The sequence below is a fragment of the Aedes aegypti genome, chromosome 1 (assembly GCF_002204515.2).
Source record: "Aedes aegypti strain LVP_AGWG chromosome 1, AaegL5.0 Primary Assembly, whole genome shotgun sequence".
In the NCBI taxonomy this organism is placed as follows: domain Eukaryota; kingdom Metazoa; phylum Arthropoda; class Insecta; order Diptera; family Culicidae; genus Aedes; species Aedes aegypti.
In genome coordinates, this window is record NC_035107.1 from 210,200,276 (window position 1) to 210,218,321 (window position 18,046).

Sequence of the window (18,046 nt, forward strand, 5' to 3'; positions counted from 1 at the left end):
TTGCCGGTAACAGAGTTTATCAAAAGAGATATTGTTGCAATTTTAATGGAAGTTACTACTTCTCGTGGAGTAGCGGAAATGTATGTTGCATCCGCTTACTTTCCTGGAGATGCAGAAGACATTCCTCCTCAAGACGTTTCAAATTTTGTTTCTTTTTGCAAGCGTAAAAACAAGCCCTTCATAATAGGATGTGATGCGAATGCTCATCACACAGTTTGGAGTAGCACCGATATAAATAATAGGGGGGAAAACCTCCTAGAATACATAATCAACAATAACATTGACATTTGTAACAAAGGATGTAAAGCAACCTTTGTTAATTCCATCAGGGAAGAAGTTTTGGATTTGACACTGTGTAGTGCAAACATCTCAGAAAATTTAAAAAACTGGCATGTATCAAACGAAATTTCCCTGTCTGACCACAGACAAATATTGTTTGAATATCAAGCAAATAATGTTAAAACTGAAGCTTATCGCAACCCTCGTAAAACAAATTGGGATTTATATGACTCAAAACTTTTGACTGAGTGTAAACTTCCTGACAAGAACATAAACACAGTTCAAGAACTTGGAAAAGTTTCGGTACTCATGTTACAATCAATCCAAGAGCCATTCCATGCGAGTTGCCCAATCACTGTACATTCCACAAACAGAGATTTTTCGTGATGGAATAAACGCCTAGAAATTCTTAGAAAAAATACTAGAAAACTATTCAATAGAGCAAAGAGGACCAGGGAATGGGACCAATATAAAATTGCTCTGACTGAATATAATAAAGAAATAAGAATATCTAAAAGACTGGACTGGAGACATACATGTGAAAGCATTGAAAACACTCCTGTAGTTGCAAGACTACAAAAAGTTCTATCGAAAGATCATACAAATGGTTTAGGTATTGTAAAGAAAGAAAACAACTGCCTAACATCGAACGCAAAAAAAAAACGTTGGAAGTTATGATGCAGACACGTTTTCCTGATTCTGTACTGATTAGTAATAATGATGAAAACATGTGAGAAAACATTATCGGTAATGAAACAACCGAGATGAACAGTCATGGTGAACACAGTAATAACTTCTCGACCTCTTGTTGTGACGCAAAAAATATAGCTGAACAAATGTTTACTGTATCTAAGGTTGATTGAGCAATCAATTCATTTGATGCATTCAAATCTCCTGGTGCAGATGGAATATTTCCAGCATTTTTGCAAAAAAGTAATGGTATCCCTACTCCATATCTTTGTAATATGTTTAAAGCAAGTATTATACTTGGATACATATCCAAATCATGGCGCCAGATTCGAGTGATTTTTATTCCGGAGGCTAACAAAAAAGATAATACTTCTCCCAAATCATTCAGACCAATAAGTTTGTCATCTATAATGCTCAAAATTATGGAAAAACTTATTGATCAATATGTTGAATCTACTTATATGAGAAAGTATCCTCTAAATAATAAAAGTATCCTCTAAATAATAATCAATTTGCTTATCAAACTGGTAAATCAACTACAACTGCGTTACACGCACTTGTAACTAAAATAGAAAAAACGTATGAAGCAACTAGCGTAACTAGCAACTTTTCTAGATATTGAAGGAGCGTTTGATAATGCGTCTCATAGATCCAAGACGAGGACAATGTTAAAGCGAGAGTTTGACATATGTATCGTTCAATGGATTAATGAAATGCTATCAAAACGTGAAATATCAGCAAAACTCGGTAGTTCATTAATATCTGTTAAAGCAGTGAAAGGATGTCCACAAGGAGGCGTTCTTTCGCCTCTTCTCTGGTCACTTGTTGTTGATGAACTACTGGCAAGTTTAGAAGCACATGGATTTGAAGTAATTGGGTTTGCAGATGACATTGTTATTATAGTCAGAGGAAAACATGACAATATCATTGCAAGCAGAATGCAAGCAGCTATAAACTACACAATTAAATGGTGCGAAACTGAAGGACTGGACATCAATCCTCACAAAACAAACATCATTCCGTTTACTAAGAAAAGAACATTCAAGATATCTGATCTTCGTATGAGAGGGACTTTAATGACACTTTCATCGAATGTTAAATATCTGGGAGTAATTTTAGATCGTAAATTAAACTGGAGTCTACATCTAAGTAACATACTCGATAAGGCAGCAAATGCACTATGGATAAGTAAAAAAACTTTTGGAAATAAATGGGGACTGCGGCCAGCTATGATTCACGGGATATACATGGCTATTTTGAGACCCAGAAATACGTATGCTTCATTAGTATGGTGGCCGAAGACTTTGGAAAAGTGTGCAATAAAAAAAATAGAAAAATTACAAAGGCTGGCTACTATATCCATAACAGGCGCAATGCGCAGCACACCTACAAAAGCATTAGATGCAATGCTTAATCTACTCCCTCTGTATCAATTCGTTCAACTAGAAGCTGGAAAAGCCGCACTACGGCTTAAACGAACTACGGTTTTGTTATGATGGTGACATAAAAGGTCATTTGGAAATTTTGAAAAAAGTTCTAATTAATCCATTAGTTACAGTCAACAATGACTGGATGGAAACGACATTTAATTTTGATCGTAGGTACAATGTAGTAGAGCCGGATCGCTCTGTCTGGGATGTGGGAGGACCACAAATTCGTTCAGGTTCAATAGTCTTCTATACTGACGGTTCCAAACAAAACGATCAAGTGGGAGCTGGTGTTACAGGTCCCGGTGTATGTCTATCAGTCTCAATGGGTGGATGGCCAACCGTCTTCCAGGCTGAAATACAAGCTATACTAGAATGTGCTTCTATTTGCTTAAAAAGAAAATACAAGCATTCCAACATATGCATTTTTTCTGATAGTCAAGCAGCGCTCGCTGCTTTGAAATCATACACATGTACTTCAAAGTTGGTTTGGGAATGTACTCTCTTACTTCAAAAATTATCGGTAAATAATACTATAGTTCTTTACTGGGTGCCTGAACATCAGGGAATAGAAGGAAATGAAAAAACAGATGAGCTGGCAAGAGTTGGATCATCTCAACTTTTACAAGGGCCAGAGCCTTTCTGTTGAGTCTCACCATGCTCCATTAAAATGGAGCTCAGGAATTGGGAAAAAGCCATGGTAAATACCAACTGGAATAAAACTGTTGAAGCCCGCCAATCTAAAAAGTTTATAACACCCAATAAATCAAATACACAAAAACTTCTCGCCCTGTCAAAAAAGACCTGTGTGCATACACAGGACTAATTACAGGACATTGTTTAGTTAAATATCATTTACGATTAATCAAGAGAATTGAAGATGATATTTGTCGCTTTTGTAGTGAGGAAACAGAAGCCTCTGAACACCTTCTGTGTAACTGCGTTGCACTTTTTGCTGTGAGATTAAAATATCTTGATCAAGGGTTTCTACAGCCCTCTGATATATGGTCCTTAGCTCCATTCAAAGTAGTTCGGTTTATACGACATATTATTCCCCATTTTGAAAATACCGAAATCATGAGTTGAGGATAACTAATCATAGTAATCTATCACCTTGAATACAATTATACATTAAAATGGGTGGTGTATCACAATAGATCAAACAAATGGTCGCAGTGATTATACACCCAACACAGGAAAAAAAAAGCTTCAACCTAAACACTACTTTCACCGTTTTGTTATATGCAGAGACAAAGTGACTTAATCGTGAATCAAAACAAAACACTACTTGAATCAATCTTATACTGGTACAAGAATGTCGTAAATATGATTTTGAAGGAATAAAAATGTCAAAATGCAGATTTATTTTCAAATTTATTCAGAAATAAGGTCATTTTTTCCAAACCGTTCGAAAGTTACTTACGTCGATTTGAAAAAAAAGTAATCGAGAAGTAGTTCTTCGAAAATGACCGAAGATATCTTCTATTTTTGATAGTTTATTATTATTTCTAGTTTGCCACTCTGTCACTGATTTTCAACTTTATTGCTCATTACCTTAGTCCACTGAATTAACTACCGTTCTGATTCAAATTCCGGACAACATCAAATTCCGGACACTCTACTTTGTATGGGAAAGGTTTCAAAATTTGCCGTTCAACAGCTCACAATTTGGAGACTCGTTTCATCAAGCTTTTTACATAGCAAACCATGAAAATTAGCTGTTTGAATTTGATTGAATTCAGTTTTCCGATGATAAATGTGGCATTCTAGGCATTTTTGTGGTATTGTCGGCATCCCGCTCAAACTCCTGAAATTCTGGTAGTACCACTGGAATTATTTGAAGTCAAAATTAGTTTTTATAATGATGGTTGGGTTTTGGTATGGTTTCTTGGAATTCTGGTAGGAATCCAATGGTTCCGGTCGGAGTCTAAAAAAAACATAGGATTCAAGTAAGATTCCTGTTTTTTTGGTGGGATTCTTGAATTTAACTGAATATTCTGATCTTTCAATGAGTATCTTTCGGATTCTTGTGAATGCAAGTGCTAATGGACAATTTGGTGAGAATCCTAAAATTTACAAGAGAATATTAACATTTTTACGGGACTTCTAATGACTCCTGATGAAAATCGTTGGATTTCAGTGGAGATCCCCTCTGTAACCCCGGTGATTCCTACTGAAACTTTAAATATTCTTAAAGATATTCCAAAGAGTCCCATTGAAATCTTGAAGATATCCAACGGTATACAAAAGATTCTTATCTGAATCCCCGATTTCCCTCTGAATCTCAAAGATTAGCGAAGTTGAAAATACTTACTAGAACTAGAAGATTGCCATTGGAATTCAAAAGATTCGCAAGTAATGGTATGGCAGATATCTCGCAGATTCCTATCAAAGATCCCGATCAGAGTTTCAAAAATTCTCACGGAATTACAAAAGAAGCCAGAAATGGAAGCCTTTACGTACCAACTAAATCCTGAAACATTCTCCCAAAATCCCAGAATTTTTACCAACAAAGGTCCAATTTCAACAAAGATCCAAAAACAAGTACCGTAAAACGGGGTTTCTTTGATAGTGCGGGACCCGCAACGCACCAAATGAAATAACAACGAAATTTTGTTTATCGTTTAAGCAAAACGAGTACAAAAGTAAAGAGTATCAGTATGACACTTCATGTAGGAGCTGTTTTCGTTAGAATTTAGAGCATTTTAGGCTTCATATTCTATTTTTAAAAATTAATGAAATTTTAGCCGTTATTAACGCAAAAAAAAAAATGTCCAAGAATTAGGCTCCTACCATTCGAACGGTATGGTATTCAAGCATCTCCTCCGTGAATTTGAAAATATTCTAACGAGGGAATCGAAAGTTATCGCCATGAGAAGGTTTTATAGCTATTTTGGAAGGGATGCTGCACACGCCTCAAAATATTCCCCAACGGTGCATCATTTTTAATTTGCAAACCAGCCAAGTAACCATCAGCTTTGCATTAAACATTAAAAACATATGATATCCAGGGGTCTTCTCTGTAAATTTGAAATCATTTTTTTCAAGAACATCAGAGGTTACAGTGATTTGTATATTTATCATTATTCCTACGAAGTTTGAATTATAGCTTATTTATATGGCTTCGTTATATTAACGCACATAATTCACAAACAAAATGTCCGTAGGACTGACACCCGGCATTCAAAAGATATAATAGTCAAGCATTTTCGCAGTTAGTTTGAGAAAACTATCGAAAGACAACATAATTGGAGTACTTTGAAGTTTTGCACCTTGGATTTATTTTTCAATCGTCTAAAATAGTTTCGCAACACGCATTTTATCATTGCGACTCAAATGACCTTACCAGATTTGTAGGTATTAAGGCAGTGGTTTGTTACAGCATAAGCAAATCTGTTCGTTTTTGAAAATTTTGTTTAATTTTCGGCGTTTTGCTGAGCAATCGTCATCATCAAAACTTCAAAAGCAGTTTTCCTGTTCAAAATTTGAAATTTTTCATTGATAATGTGTTCACTGTGTTTCGGTTGGAGAATAGAATACAGTGAACACATTTTCCTGTAAATTTTCTTGTTTCTGAACGAAAAAAACTGCTTTTGAAAATTCCGAAATCAATGACGGATCCTGCCATTTTTTCAAGAAAATCCTTCCAATTTCTACACACCAGCTATGTTCAGCTATGATTTACGGTACGTTTATATGTTATTCAAATAATCGTGAGGAGTCGATTATTCTCGAAAAAAAAACCTTGTTTCATATTTTCCAAAATATTAAAAGCAACAAACCTTATATTTGGTTTAGTTTTACATAATAACACAAGATCCTTGAACTGTTCGATACTATGTGTCGACTTTTCCTCAAGATACTGATAAATTACGTTTTGTATTGATGTTGCATGATTCACATCATACAAAATCTTCCAATGGTTCGTCATCAAATCGTTTTTATACCGAATCCTGGAATAAAACCTCTTCCCATTTCTCCCAGTGATTTCTCGTGGAAAAGCAGAGGACCCCAACGGCTTCTTAAAAGATAGAAACACGTAAAAATTTCTTCCATAACTCAAATTGAGCTGTATTCGGACACAGTCAGCAACAGTATTGCTTAGTACAAGGAATGAGAATATCATTACTTACACACTGAGTGTGGTTCATCTAATCCTAAATAAGGAGCATCCGTTGGTTTCCTGTTCAAGTATAGATGCTCTTATAGTAATAAAGAAGCAGCAGCGGGCGGTCAATCGTGCTTTTTAATCACATTCATTAACTTATTGACTAGAATTTGTTGCGTTTAGTAATGGTAAAACATTGAACGTGCTGAATAAATATTCAAAATTTGCTTTATACTAGGTCCATAACTTCGAAGTACTCTAGTCATGTTGACTTTAGGTAAAGTTTTCTCAAACTAACTACTAAGGTGCTTGACTACTACGTTTGTGTTCAGAATAATAGTAGTGAAAGCCGTTTTTCATACAACTACTATTTTTTGAGCGATTCCACCTAGTGCTTAACTTTTTAGCAGGTAGTGTAAAAATTTTCAAATCTTGTGATAATGAAATTGAGTATATTTGTAGTTCACTGCCAAAATTTCATGCCGATTGCTAATATGGAAACAAAGTTACAGCATGCCAAAGTTGAGCATTTTGTATGAAAATCGGCTTTCACTACTATTATTTTGAACACAACTGTATATGTTTTGAATGCCGGCTGTCAGTCCTATGGACTTTTTTATTTGTAAATTATGTGCATTAATAACAAAGCCCTATAAATAAGCTCTAATTTGAGCTTCATAGAGATAGTGGTAAATATACAAATCTCTGTAACTTGTGAATTTTTCGACGAAATGATTTCAAATTTTAAGAGAAGATGCTTGGATATCACATATTTTGAATGCCTTATGCAAAACTGATGGTTACTTGGCTGGTGTCGATATTGATAATTGGTCATCTGGATCCGGAGATATTCCAAAATTCCTTGGGGGCCGACTCGTAACCATAACCCACGTAAATATCTCAGGCTACAAAATTTTTATCGTATTCGGATATTCACTCCTCGGAATGATACATTAATGCGAGTATGTTGTGAAGCAATTTGGTGCAGCCGTTTTGAGTAATGAGCATTTCTGTTTCTGGTACCATGCGGGACAAATGAAGATCTTTTCTTCTTCTTCTTTCTGGCGTTACGTCCTCACTGGGACAGAGCCTGCTTCTCAGCTTAGTGTTCTTATGAGCACTTCCACAGTTATTAACTGAGAGCTTACTATGCCAATGACCATTTTTGCATGTGTATATCGTGTGGCAGGTACGATTATACTCTATGCCCTGGGAGGTCGAGAAAATTTCCAACCCGAAAAGATTCTCGACCGGTGGGATTCGAACCCACGACCCTCAGCTTGGTCTTGCTGAATAGCTGCGCGTTTACCGCTACGGCTATCTGGGCCCCTAAAATGAAGATCTTGAAAACTTTAAAAAACCTCATATTGTAATTTTCAGATTTCTCCAAGAATACTGAACCGATTTGTATGATTTTTTCAGAGTAGCTCCTTATTACCTGGCATTATATAGTACACATTTTATTTTTTTGATAAATTGACAAGAAACAAAATGGCTGCCAAAGACATTTTGTATAGGGAATGTCTGTCGCCCAAGAAGCATCGGAATATCTTCAAAAAAGATCACCAATGAATAATATCGACACGGATTCTTAAACAAGAAGAGATTTTTGAGATCTTGTGAAAAAATTGTGCAAAAATATCAATAAACAAAAAAGTTATCGCGATTTGAATTTGTTTTTTTTTGGGTAAAAAATGAAGCTGCCGGTAGAGGGGTTAATGATGCACCGTTGGGGAATATATTGAAGCATGTGCAAATCCCTTCCAAAATAGTTAAAAACCTTCAAATGACGATAACTTTCGATTCTCTCGTTAGAATATCTTCAAATTCACGGAAGAGATGCTTGAATACTATACGTTTCGAATGGTAGGTAACAAATTCTAGGACATTTTTTTGCGTTAATAACACAGCGCAATAAAAATGACATTTTCGCGTGTCTCAAGGATCAAATTATGTGTCTCTAGTAGATTTTGGGTCGCTGAATTTGATGCCGTTCTCAGAAATGTTCCAGCACGTCACAATTTTTAGCTACAGGTCACCAAAGACGGATTCCATGTCAAATCAATCAGTCACAGAACTCGACCATCTTCGATTTGGATTAAATTTTGCACATGTTTTTGGTATGGTAGAATAAGTGTTTTCCATAGAAAAATAAAGTTTTGCATGCAACTTATTTGAAAAATTCTAACTCCGAAACTGTTGATTTTAGAGAAAAAAATTTTATGAAGAAGTTGTAGTGAACCGTTTGGACTATAAGAAAAATATATACACTGAAAAAATATTTTATTTATTTTCATAGAAAAATCAAAAATAAAACTTGAATTTTAAATTACACAAAAACCCCATTTTTATATTTTTTTAAATTTTCACAATAGAATCTTGATAGTTAAAAGATGTTTAGGACAAAGTTTCATGACGGAGAAATTTTTAATAAAAACGTTTTTCTAATAACAAATTTTTGTCGATTTTCAAAATTTTGAATTTTTGTCAAAATAAATACGTTCTGATGATACAGCAAGCATCTTGAAATGATTCTAAGCCATAATGATTATATGAATAATTTTTCTAGAAGCTGCCATTTTCGAATTATATCGAGTTAAATGCAAAAAATATTGTTTAAATATTAAAATAGGCCATTTTCATAAGTTATTCGCGTTGCTCCATTAATAATAATTCGTTTTCGAGAATAAAGACCAAACTTATTTCCATTTACTTATTTTACTTGATGGAGAATCACGAATAACTAATGAAAATGGCCTATTTTAATATTTAAAAAATATTTGGTGCAATAAACTCGATATAATTCGAAAATGGCTGCTTCTAGAGAAATTATTCATATAATCATTATGGCTTAGAATAATTTCAAGATGCTTACTGTATCATCAGAACGTATTTATTTTGACAAAATATCAAAATTTTGAAAATCGACCAAAAATTGTTCTTAGAATAACTTTTTAATTAAAAATTTCTCCATCATGAAACTTTGTCCTAAATATGGTTTTACTATCAAGATTCTATGGTGAAAATTTAAAAAATATTAAATATGGGGTTTTTGTGTAATTTAAAATTCAAGTTTTATTTTTGATTTTTCGATGAAAATAAATAAAATATTTTTTCAGTGTATATTTTTTTCTTATAGCTCAAACGGTTCACTACAACTTCTCCATAGAACATTTTTCTCTAAAATCAACAGTTTCGGAGTTAGAATTTTTTAAATAAGTTGCTTGCAAAAATGTATTGGCCATTTTCAAAATGATCATTTTTTTCTATGGAAAACACTTATTCTACCATACCAAAAACATGTACAAAATTTAATCCAAATCGAAGACTATCGAGCACGATTTTTGTTTTTTTCGACTCATTCTGGATGGAATTCGTCCAAAGTTGTATAAAACATAGGTTTTATTGATGTTTACATGAAATTTAAAGTATAATTTATCAAACTTTTTTTGTGATTCAATCCACCAATCATGCAAAATAGGACTTGAAATTTCAATTTCAATGTAATTTGATAGTAATTTTTACCATAATATTCAATTTAAATCGATTTTTTCAATATGCTTGCAGTTTCCATATAAAATTCTTCGTTTCTCTTATATGGCATAAGACAATACTTTTCAGAACCACCAAAAAATAACATTTTACCAGCGGAAGAATTATGAACTTTGTTGATAAGTATTGTTTAACACATCTCGCATAACTTGTGATCTCGCCCTAAAAGCCATTGTTAACCGGATGTGTATCTTGTAGGTACCGAGCAAACGAATGGATTTACACGTTATTTAATTTGCTTTGAAACGAGGAGCTACACACTCGGTTACCAATGGCTTTTAGGGCGTAATCTCAAGTTATGCGAGACATGAAGTTTGAATTTTGTGACAAATTAAGCAAATAAATTGTCATACAAGTTGGAAAACTTGTATGCAAGTTGGCTGAAATCGTCAAATTTAGCATTTTCAACAGTCAATATCTCAAAAACTAGACGTGCTATGATATTTTTGAAAACGGCAATGAATTCAGCAACCCCTAATTGAGGAAATAGTGCTATTTTGCTGCTTGAGACAAAAACGTGTTCCGCAGTGTAATTGATGCCCAGTTTTCAAAGAACATGAATTTATTAGCAAAAAGCAGGATTATAATTGTTCCATAGAAAAGAAAGAATCCCTTTTCAGTGTAATGAAAAATTGAGGCAGAAACAGTTTTTTTTTTCAGTTTTTCTTAGCGGTGTAATTTTTCATGAAAAATATCATCCATTCCGACTTATACTTCATTAAAACCAATCCCATATCTTTTTTTCAGATGTTTTAGAAAATTTGCAATTCCTTTGATAAAAAATCTTTGTTTTTCCGATGCTTCGATTGAAATATGAGTTTTCAAAGAAAAGGCTTATATGGTCATTTTCCACAAAATTGGCCATAACTCAAAAACGAAAAAAAGTACATTTAAAAAATTTCAGTGATTAAAGCTTATGAAATTACCTTCTCAAAAATATATTTTTGAAAGTTTTTCCGGCTTTTCTTTACGAATTTTCTCAGCGGTGGAAAATTTTGTGGAAAACTGTTTCAAGTTAATATATTTTTTTATTCTTGAGAAAATTTGCTTTCATTTTCATAAAAAACTTTGTTTCTACGATGATTTTTTCTTGAGTTAGGATTTTTCAAAAAAAAAAAAAAGGCTCAAAATGGCACATTTGCACATTTTTTTTTACAAAATTGGCCATAACTCAAAAACGAAAAAAAAATACCATTTCAAAAATTTCAGCGATTAAAGCTTATAAACTTAACTTCTCAAAAATATATTTTTGAAAATTTTCCACGAGTTGGAGCATAGTTTTTGCGGCTTTTCTTTACGAATTTTCTCAACGGTGGAAAATTTTGTGGAAAGATTTTTCCAGTTAATATTTTTTTTTATTCCTGAGAAAATTTACTTTCATTTTCATAAAAAAAAACTTTGTTTTTACGATGCTTCGTTCTTGAGTTTTGATTTTTCAAAGTAAGTAGTGTCAGAGGAAAACAAAAAAAAATCCAACTGAGTTTTCCGAGAAAATAAGCTACCCTGAATTTTTCTCAATTTTTTTTATTCATATATTGGTAAGCCCTGCCTGTGGGAAAAGTTTCATGAAAATCTGAGACCCTTCGGCCCACTTTGTACGGAAATAAAAAAAAAATCCCCAATTGAGACCATTTTTATAAGCAAAATAAGAATTTTCCAAATAACGTTTACAACGCCCTATATAATTTACAGAATTCTTTCGATTTTGTTCGAAATATACTTATTCATAATCCAAAAACGATTGATGTATGTCAAATGTCAAAACATGATTTTCAATGATTATCTATTAAGAGGTGTAATTTTATATAAATTATAATCAACTTATAATGGTGTTTGTCATGTTTCTTTTGACTGCAAACACTTTTTAATGTGAAAAATTATAGGTGCTTTCAAAACGAATCGTTATTACATTTTGGAAAAAGTATCTATGTGATCCTTGAACATTTGTTTATGTACTTCTGTAATATTCCTATGAATTCTAAATCATTTTCTAGGAAACAATCATGACTGAAAGAAATCCTTCTACATTTTTTGAAGATTCCTGTAGGTGAATTCTGGCGAACAATTTCTTCGAAGAGAATAAATTTTCTTCCATTATTCACCAGCAAAACAATTTTCTGTTCTTCGAAGAAAATACGTGCCGGAATTCGCGTACTGGAGGTGTCATTATAAAATTTTTGAAGAAATCTTTGGACTGGTTTATGGAGAAACAACGTAAGAGTTCTCAGAACAGTAAATGGCTTAATTCTTTGTTGTTCTTCTTCTTCTTTCTGGCGTTACGTCCCCACTGGGACAGAGCCTGCTTCTCAGATTAGTGTTCTTATGAGCACTTCCACAGTTATTAACTGAGAGCTTTCTTTGCCGATTAACCATTTTTGCATGTGTATATCGTGTGGCAGGTACGAAGATACTCTATGCCCTGGGAATCGAGAAAATTTCCTTTACGAAAAGATCCTCGACCAGCGGGATTCGAACCCACGACCCTCAGCATGGTCTTGCTGAATAGCTGCCCGTTTACCGCTACGGCTATCTGGGCCCCAATTCTTTGTTGTATTAAAGGCATATATTTGAATAAAAAAATGAGTAGATTTTTTGAGAAATATTATAAGAGTTCCTAAAGAATTATTGGAGGAATACTTGGCAAAATACATTAAATAAAATTAGAATGTCTAAGAATTCCATGTTGAATTCCTTGATGCATTTCTCAAAGAAAGTTCTTTGAAAATGGCTGTAATTTTATCTGAAAAAGAAGTAGCAAAATTTCAAGAAGAAAGTCCTTCTAATAAATGATCTTAACAGAGTGACGTCTTATGTATGGAACATTGTATAACCAGGTTGCGGAAGGTGTCCAAAACTGTCGTTTATGCCTGAAAATTGTGAAATTATATCTGAGGTAGTTCAATATCCGAGTACAGGTCGGATTCGATTATCCGTAGTATTGATTTTTTTTCACTCAGGATAATCGAATCCTCCGGATAATTGAATCACTAAGAAAAAAAAAATTATATCTATGATGAAAAAACTTAAATATTATCTTTTTTCGTTATTTTATTTATATGATGCGGTGGCGTAGCCAGAATTTTTTTCTAGAAACAGTAGGGGTCTTTACAAAAAAAAATTGACCAGCACACACAAAAAACACTTTTTAAACCCCCCCCCCTTTTCTTAAATACGTTCTAGAACCATTCATATTGTATATTGCAATACCAAATTATCTCAGATTTATGCATCAAAAATGAAAAAAAAGAACATCAAAAAACCGAGTTGCGGATAATCGAGTCTAAAATTCCGGATAATCGAATCCCGGATAATCGAGTCCCCGGATAATCGAGTCCGACCTGTACATGCTTTTCTATAATTTTCAATGGAACTTTTGCGCTTGAAGTTTTCAACTTATTATGAGCAGTAGATGACTCAGAATTTACTTAGCTTCTACTCAGTTTTTTTTTTGATAATTCGTATTAATAAAGCGATACGAATTATCAAGTTTGAAAAGTAAATAATCAAGTGCTCAGTTTTATCATATCAACTTGAAGAAACTTATCGTGAGTTTCCTGACACGTGTATTTGAGTAAAGTAAAAACTATTGCGCGGTTTATTCATACGACCTAAAAGATAATTTCTGCCAAACAAACAAATCAACATGGTTTGGAACTTTTCTGGCAAACGACTGTAAGGTCAAGGAAAGTCAGGGAATTTTATTTTCAAAATTGAGTCTACACCCTGCTAAGATACAAAAATATAAAATAAAAATCCTGCAATAGAAATGGCGAAATATTCGAATTTTCTGAAACTTTCAAAGTTACTCCATTTTGCGGTACCAGGATGTAAGAATTCTTACGGATATTGCGGAATGGCGATTGGAATTCTACCGCTCCTACAAGGCTTTCGGGATTCCGAAGAAAATCTCGAAATTTCCTACGGAATGTTAGAGTTCCCCCTTCAAATTCTGAATTTATGTGGAAGTCCCAAAATTTCTACGAAAATTACAAAATAATTATTGTAATGTAAGAATTTCCACGAAGATTAAGAACTCATATGGAAATCCGGAATTCTCTTCTGAAATCTTAGGATACCTATCCAAATAATAAAACCTTCCATCGTATTTCTTCAATATTTACTCAAGTGTAAATTATATTCTACTCAACTTCGCGATTTCTAAGCATGATATCGCCCTAAAATCCATTGGTAACCATTGTGTAGCACGTCGTTTCAGAGCGAATGAATGAATGAACATAAATAAAGAATTAATTATGGCGTTGGTCAATAACGTGTACATCAATTGATATACTCAGAAACGAAGCGCTACACACGTGGTTACATATAGCTTTCAGGGCGTTATCTTGAATCATGCGAGATGTCAAGTCATAGCACACAAAATCAGTACAAATGCGATTCAAGTAACCATCGAGGTAGTTCTGAAAACCAACTTTTACTAAGGTAACTCGATATCGGGATACGAAATCGAGAAACAATACGGTCTGTTGCTTGTTATTAAATAAGAAGAACATTGAAGACAATCATTTTCAAGCTACATAAGTAAATTAATTTCGCAATTTTCCCTGCTTTGCCACGATTTCTGCTTGCAGTAGCTTCTAATACGCTTGATAAAGCTTCTCGAAAAAACTCAGTTTTGTTCCTCAGAGTGAATCATCTTAGAATAGCGTCGTTGAATCCAAGTTTCGTTTTTTTCTCTCTTTCCATTTTCTTCTCTTTTTTCTATCTCTTCCATGTGTCACTAATACACCTCCAAAACAAATCGACGCGTCCGTTTTCTCCACACAAACCGAATTGGCCGACTCCAAATCCAAATTGATCCATCGCGCAACGGTCGCCTACTTTGAACACACCCACCAACATCAGGATCTAAACGAAACCCTCAACTGATAGTGACTGTATGAAAGCATTGTTTTTGATTGCTTCTCTTCTTTTTTCCTCCCAAATGAGTTTCCGTTTTGCGAGTTTTTCAATTCCTGCCTCTATTGTTTCTCTCTTTTTGCGCCGCGTTTGATTTGAATCTGCCACGAATCGCACCGCATCCACAACGCATGGAAGCAGCGGGAGCAAGAATCCTAGAGAATGTCAAGAATAGGAAGAAGAAAACTTAAGTGACGAGTGGAAATCAATAGATTTAGAGTTAGCCCGCGATGCAAGCACGGAATATGCACAATTTCTGTGTGCTAATAGGTTATGTTCCATTGTTATGTACTTGAAAATGTAGATATCGTCGAAATTTGGTTGTTGGGATATTTCATAATTGAGTTATTGGTAAAACAAACAAATACTGTTTTTTCATCTGTCAAACGTGATTTGACAGTTCAAAAACCTACTTTATCTGGATTATTCTGATGAAATGATTTCATAGATTAAATGCTGGTCCCAGCAATCGAAAGTCGATAGTCATATTGAAATGATTTACACTTAATTCCTGTAAATATACTACCTTTGAATGAAGCAATGGTTTATTGTTTATTGGTTTTGTGGCGCTCGTCGACTGGGTCGGGTATTGCGGCAAGGGTTTATTTTTTTGTAAAAAAATCGCATGCGCCGCTTGCTGTGATGAGGACGCCAAGGTGCTGAAGCGCGAGGGTTGACGGTAGCTTGCAAAGCGTATGGCATTCGGAACTAAGGTATTATGTTTCATTTCTGTCCCTAGCGTTTAGGATTTTCCTGTTTTCAAATTTCGCCAAAGTAAAATAGTTGTAGTGAAATTGGAAAGCTTGTTGAATTTCTTTGTTTCAGGTCTTAGATGAGGATGATTATTTTTGGATTTACTAACACACACACACTCAGTATACAGAGATACACACACATACGAACACGTCAAATTAAGGTGCTTGAGAATCCGTTGTTTTAAATTATTGTTCCCGAATGGATTGTGAGGTCAAAGCGAGTGGAAAGCGCAGAATGAAGGAAATCCCGCGCTAGGTGTGTACAGTGTCCAAACGGAAGACAATGCAATAGATTAACAATTGAGTTTTGCTTTATTTTTTGTTATAAGTTTATAAGTTTTCTGTGTTTTTAGTTTTGTATAATTTTAAATTTCTAATTTTTTTGTTTTTGACCCAGCAAATGAATAAATCAATTTTAAACATGACGAACTTTGCTCTTGCTCGCAGTGAGCCTTAGCTTATTATAGGCATACATTACTTCAAAATCAAAACTACATTCGTGCCTACTGAAATGAAATAACTAGTGTATCTTCTGAAGGTGATACAAAAACTTCATCAATCAATGTGTAATTGAAATAGTCCATATTAGTGTAAGCGTTTATCAATTAAGCAACACAGCGAGACATAATACTACATCACAACACCGCTACACAACACGGAGGAAGCAAAAGAAGAACTATACATTGAAAAGTATTCCAAATGATGTTAATGATAGTTTGTATTCGAATTATGCCAAATTTACTTGCGTTCCATAAATAAAGGGAAGACTAAATATACTTCAACACATGGAAGCCCTGTATTTTCACCGCCACTGGAGTTTTCTTTTCCGCAACATGCTTCAGTCAATCTTATCGTTATGTCTGATTCGCACATCTTCAATGCCTTTGATTTTTAAACTAGATTAACCCGTTTCATTCCAAGTCAGTACTGTAATTTTTCAGATGCACGAATTTCGCGTTTGTCTGCTCAAGAATAGAGCTTTTCCGTCAGGTCCTAAAAATATAATTTACTAGGGTGCACAGTGACGCATGGCCGGACAAAACCTCAGAAATTAATGTTCTCAAAATTATTTGTAAATATTTTGTATAGACTTCTAGACCATTGAGTGACGTCGTCTCAAAATTTGAGATTGATCTGTTTTGTTTTCGATTTTTGGCAACATCGGAAGTGTGGGAAAATCAGCAAAATTGGGCTGCTTAAAATTCATCAACTATGGTTTACCTAACAAACTTCAAACAGCTGTATCTCAACGAAATCATAACTGATTTAAGCTCAATAGGCTTTATTTGAAAGCGTAATCTTAGACCTTTTATTTGGCTATAATTACAAATTTTAAACATGTTAAGTTGTTATTTGTAACAACACATGTTTTTTTTACAGTGTTTTTCCAAAATTTTGATAAATTTTCGAAATATCGTACGTTTTATGTGTTTCGTAAATATGAGTTACCCACTATGAAGCAGCATATCATCCATACTTACCGCCGTACAATAGTTTTCCATACCCGTCTTTGCCCCTAAAGGTGAAAAATCGATTTTCATTTTTCATTATAATTTTTCTATTTTATCATTCAAATCTGCATCATGTGTCGTTTAAAATATACTTAAGAGCCAGTTCGCGAGAGCCGCAATCCCTTCTTGTATTGATGTTCTTCGATCAGGCTGAAATTTTCAGGGATTGTTCTACTATATAAAAGATGATGTTTTGCAAAATTTTAGATTTTTATATTAGGGGGAAGTGGGACAAAATGACCCCCAATGATTACATGTCACTAAACATGCAAAATCACAAAAACTGATATAACTATAGTAAAACTGCACGGATTACGTTGAAATTTGGCTTGATTACTCTATGTTATATAATTTTTCAGATCAGCATGGTATATGAATTTTAAAAGTACTTCAAATCGAGAAAAACAAGTTTTTCATAAAAAAATTAGTGATTTTCAAATCGATTTTTTTCTTACCAACCGAATTAGGTCATAAAACTAAATATGACGTTTTTTAGGGCAACTCATGGGCTTTCATTTGAGGTGTAATCCAAATATGCCGTTTCAAAAATTTTCGATAATTTTTTTTTCTCCGGGGTAGTGTTTGAACTTGAGCCATTTTGAGAGTACCGCAACCGCCTTGTCTAGAGAGGTTGTATTGATGTTCTCCGATCGAGCTGAAATTTACAGGAGTTGTTTTCCTATATAAAAGAATATATTCCGCAAAATTTCAGATTTTTATATTAGGGAGAAGTGGTACAAAATAACCACTAATGATTTAATATATAAAAACAGTAAATAGTAAAAATGCACGAATTTGCATAAAATT

At 33.9% G+C, this 18,046-nt stretch overlaps 1 protein-coding gene across 6 annotated transcripts in view; it reads left to right on the top strand.

Annotated features, from left to right (window-relative positions):
- The window catches only part of LOC5567835 (AP-1 complex subunit sigma-2), a 39,956-nt gene that overhangs the window by 6,058 nt on the left and 15,852 nt on the right, over positions 1 to 18,046 (top strand). Inside the window, exon 5 of one of the 6 annotated variants that reach the window (XM_001657693.2) lies at positions 14,920 to 16,519. The exons of 3 other annotated variants lie outside the window; for them this stretch is intronic. In XM_001657693.2, coding sequence (XP_001657743.1) covers positions 14,920 to 14,943 — 24 coding nt within the window. In that variant the 3' untranslated portion in view covers positions 14,944 to 16,519. Of the gene's footprint in view, positions 1 to 14,919; positions 16,520 to 18,046 lie in introns of those variants that run through there. 2 more of the 6 variants (XM_001657694.2, XM_021857450.1) reach the window with 2 other exon arrangements.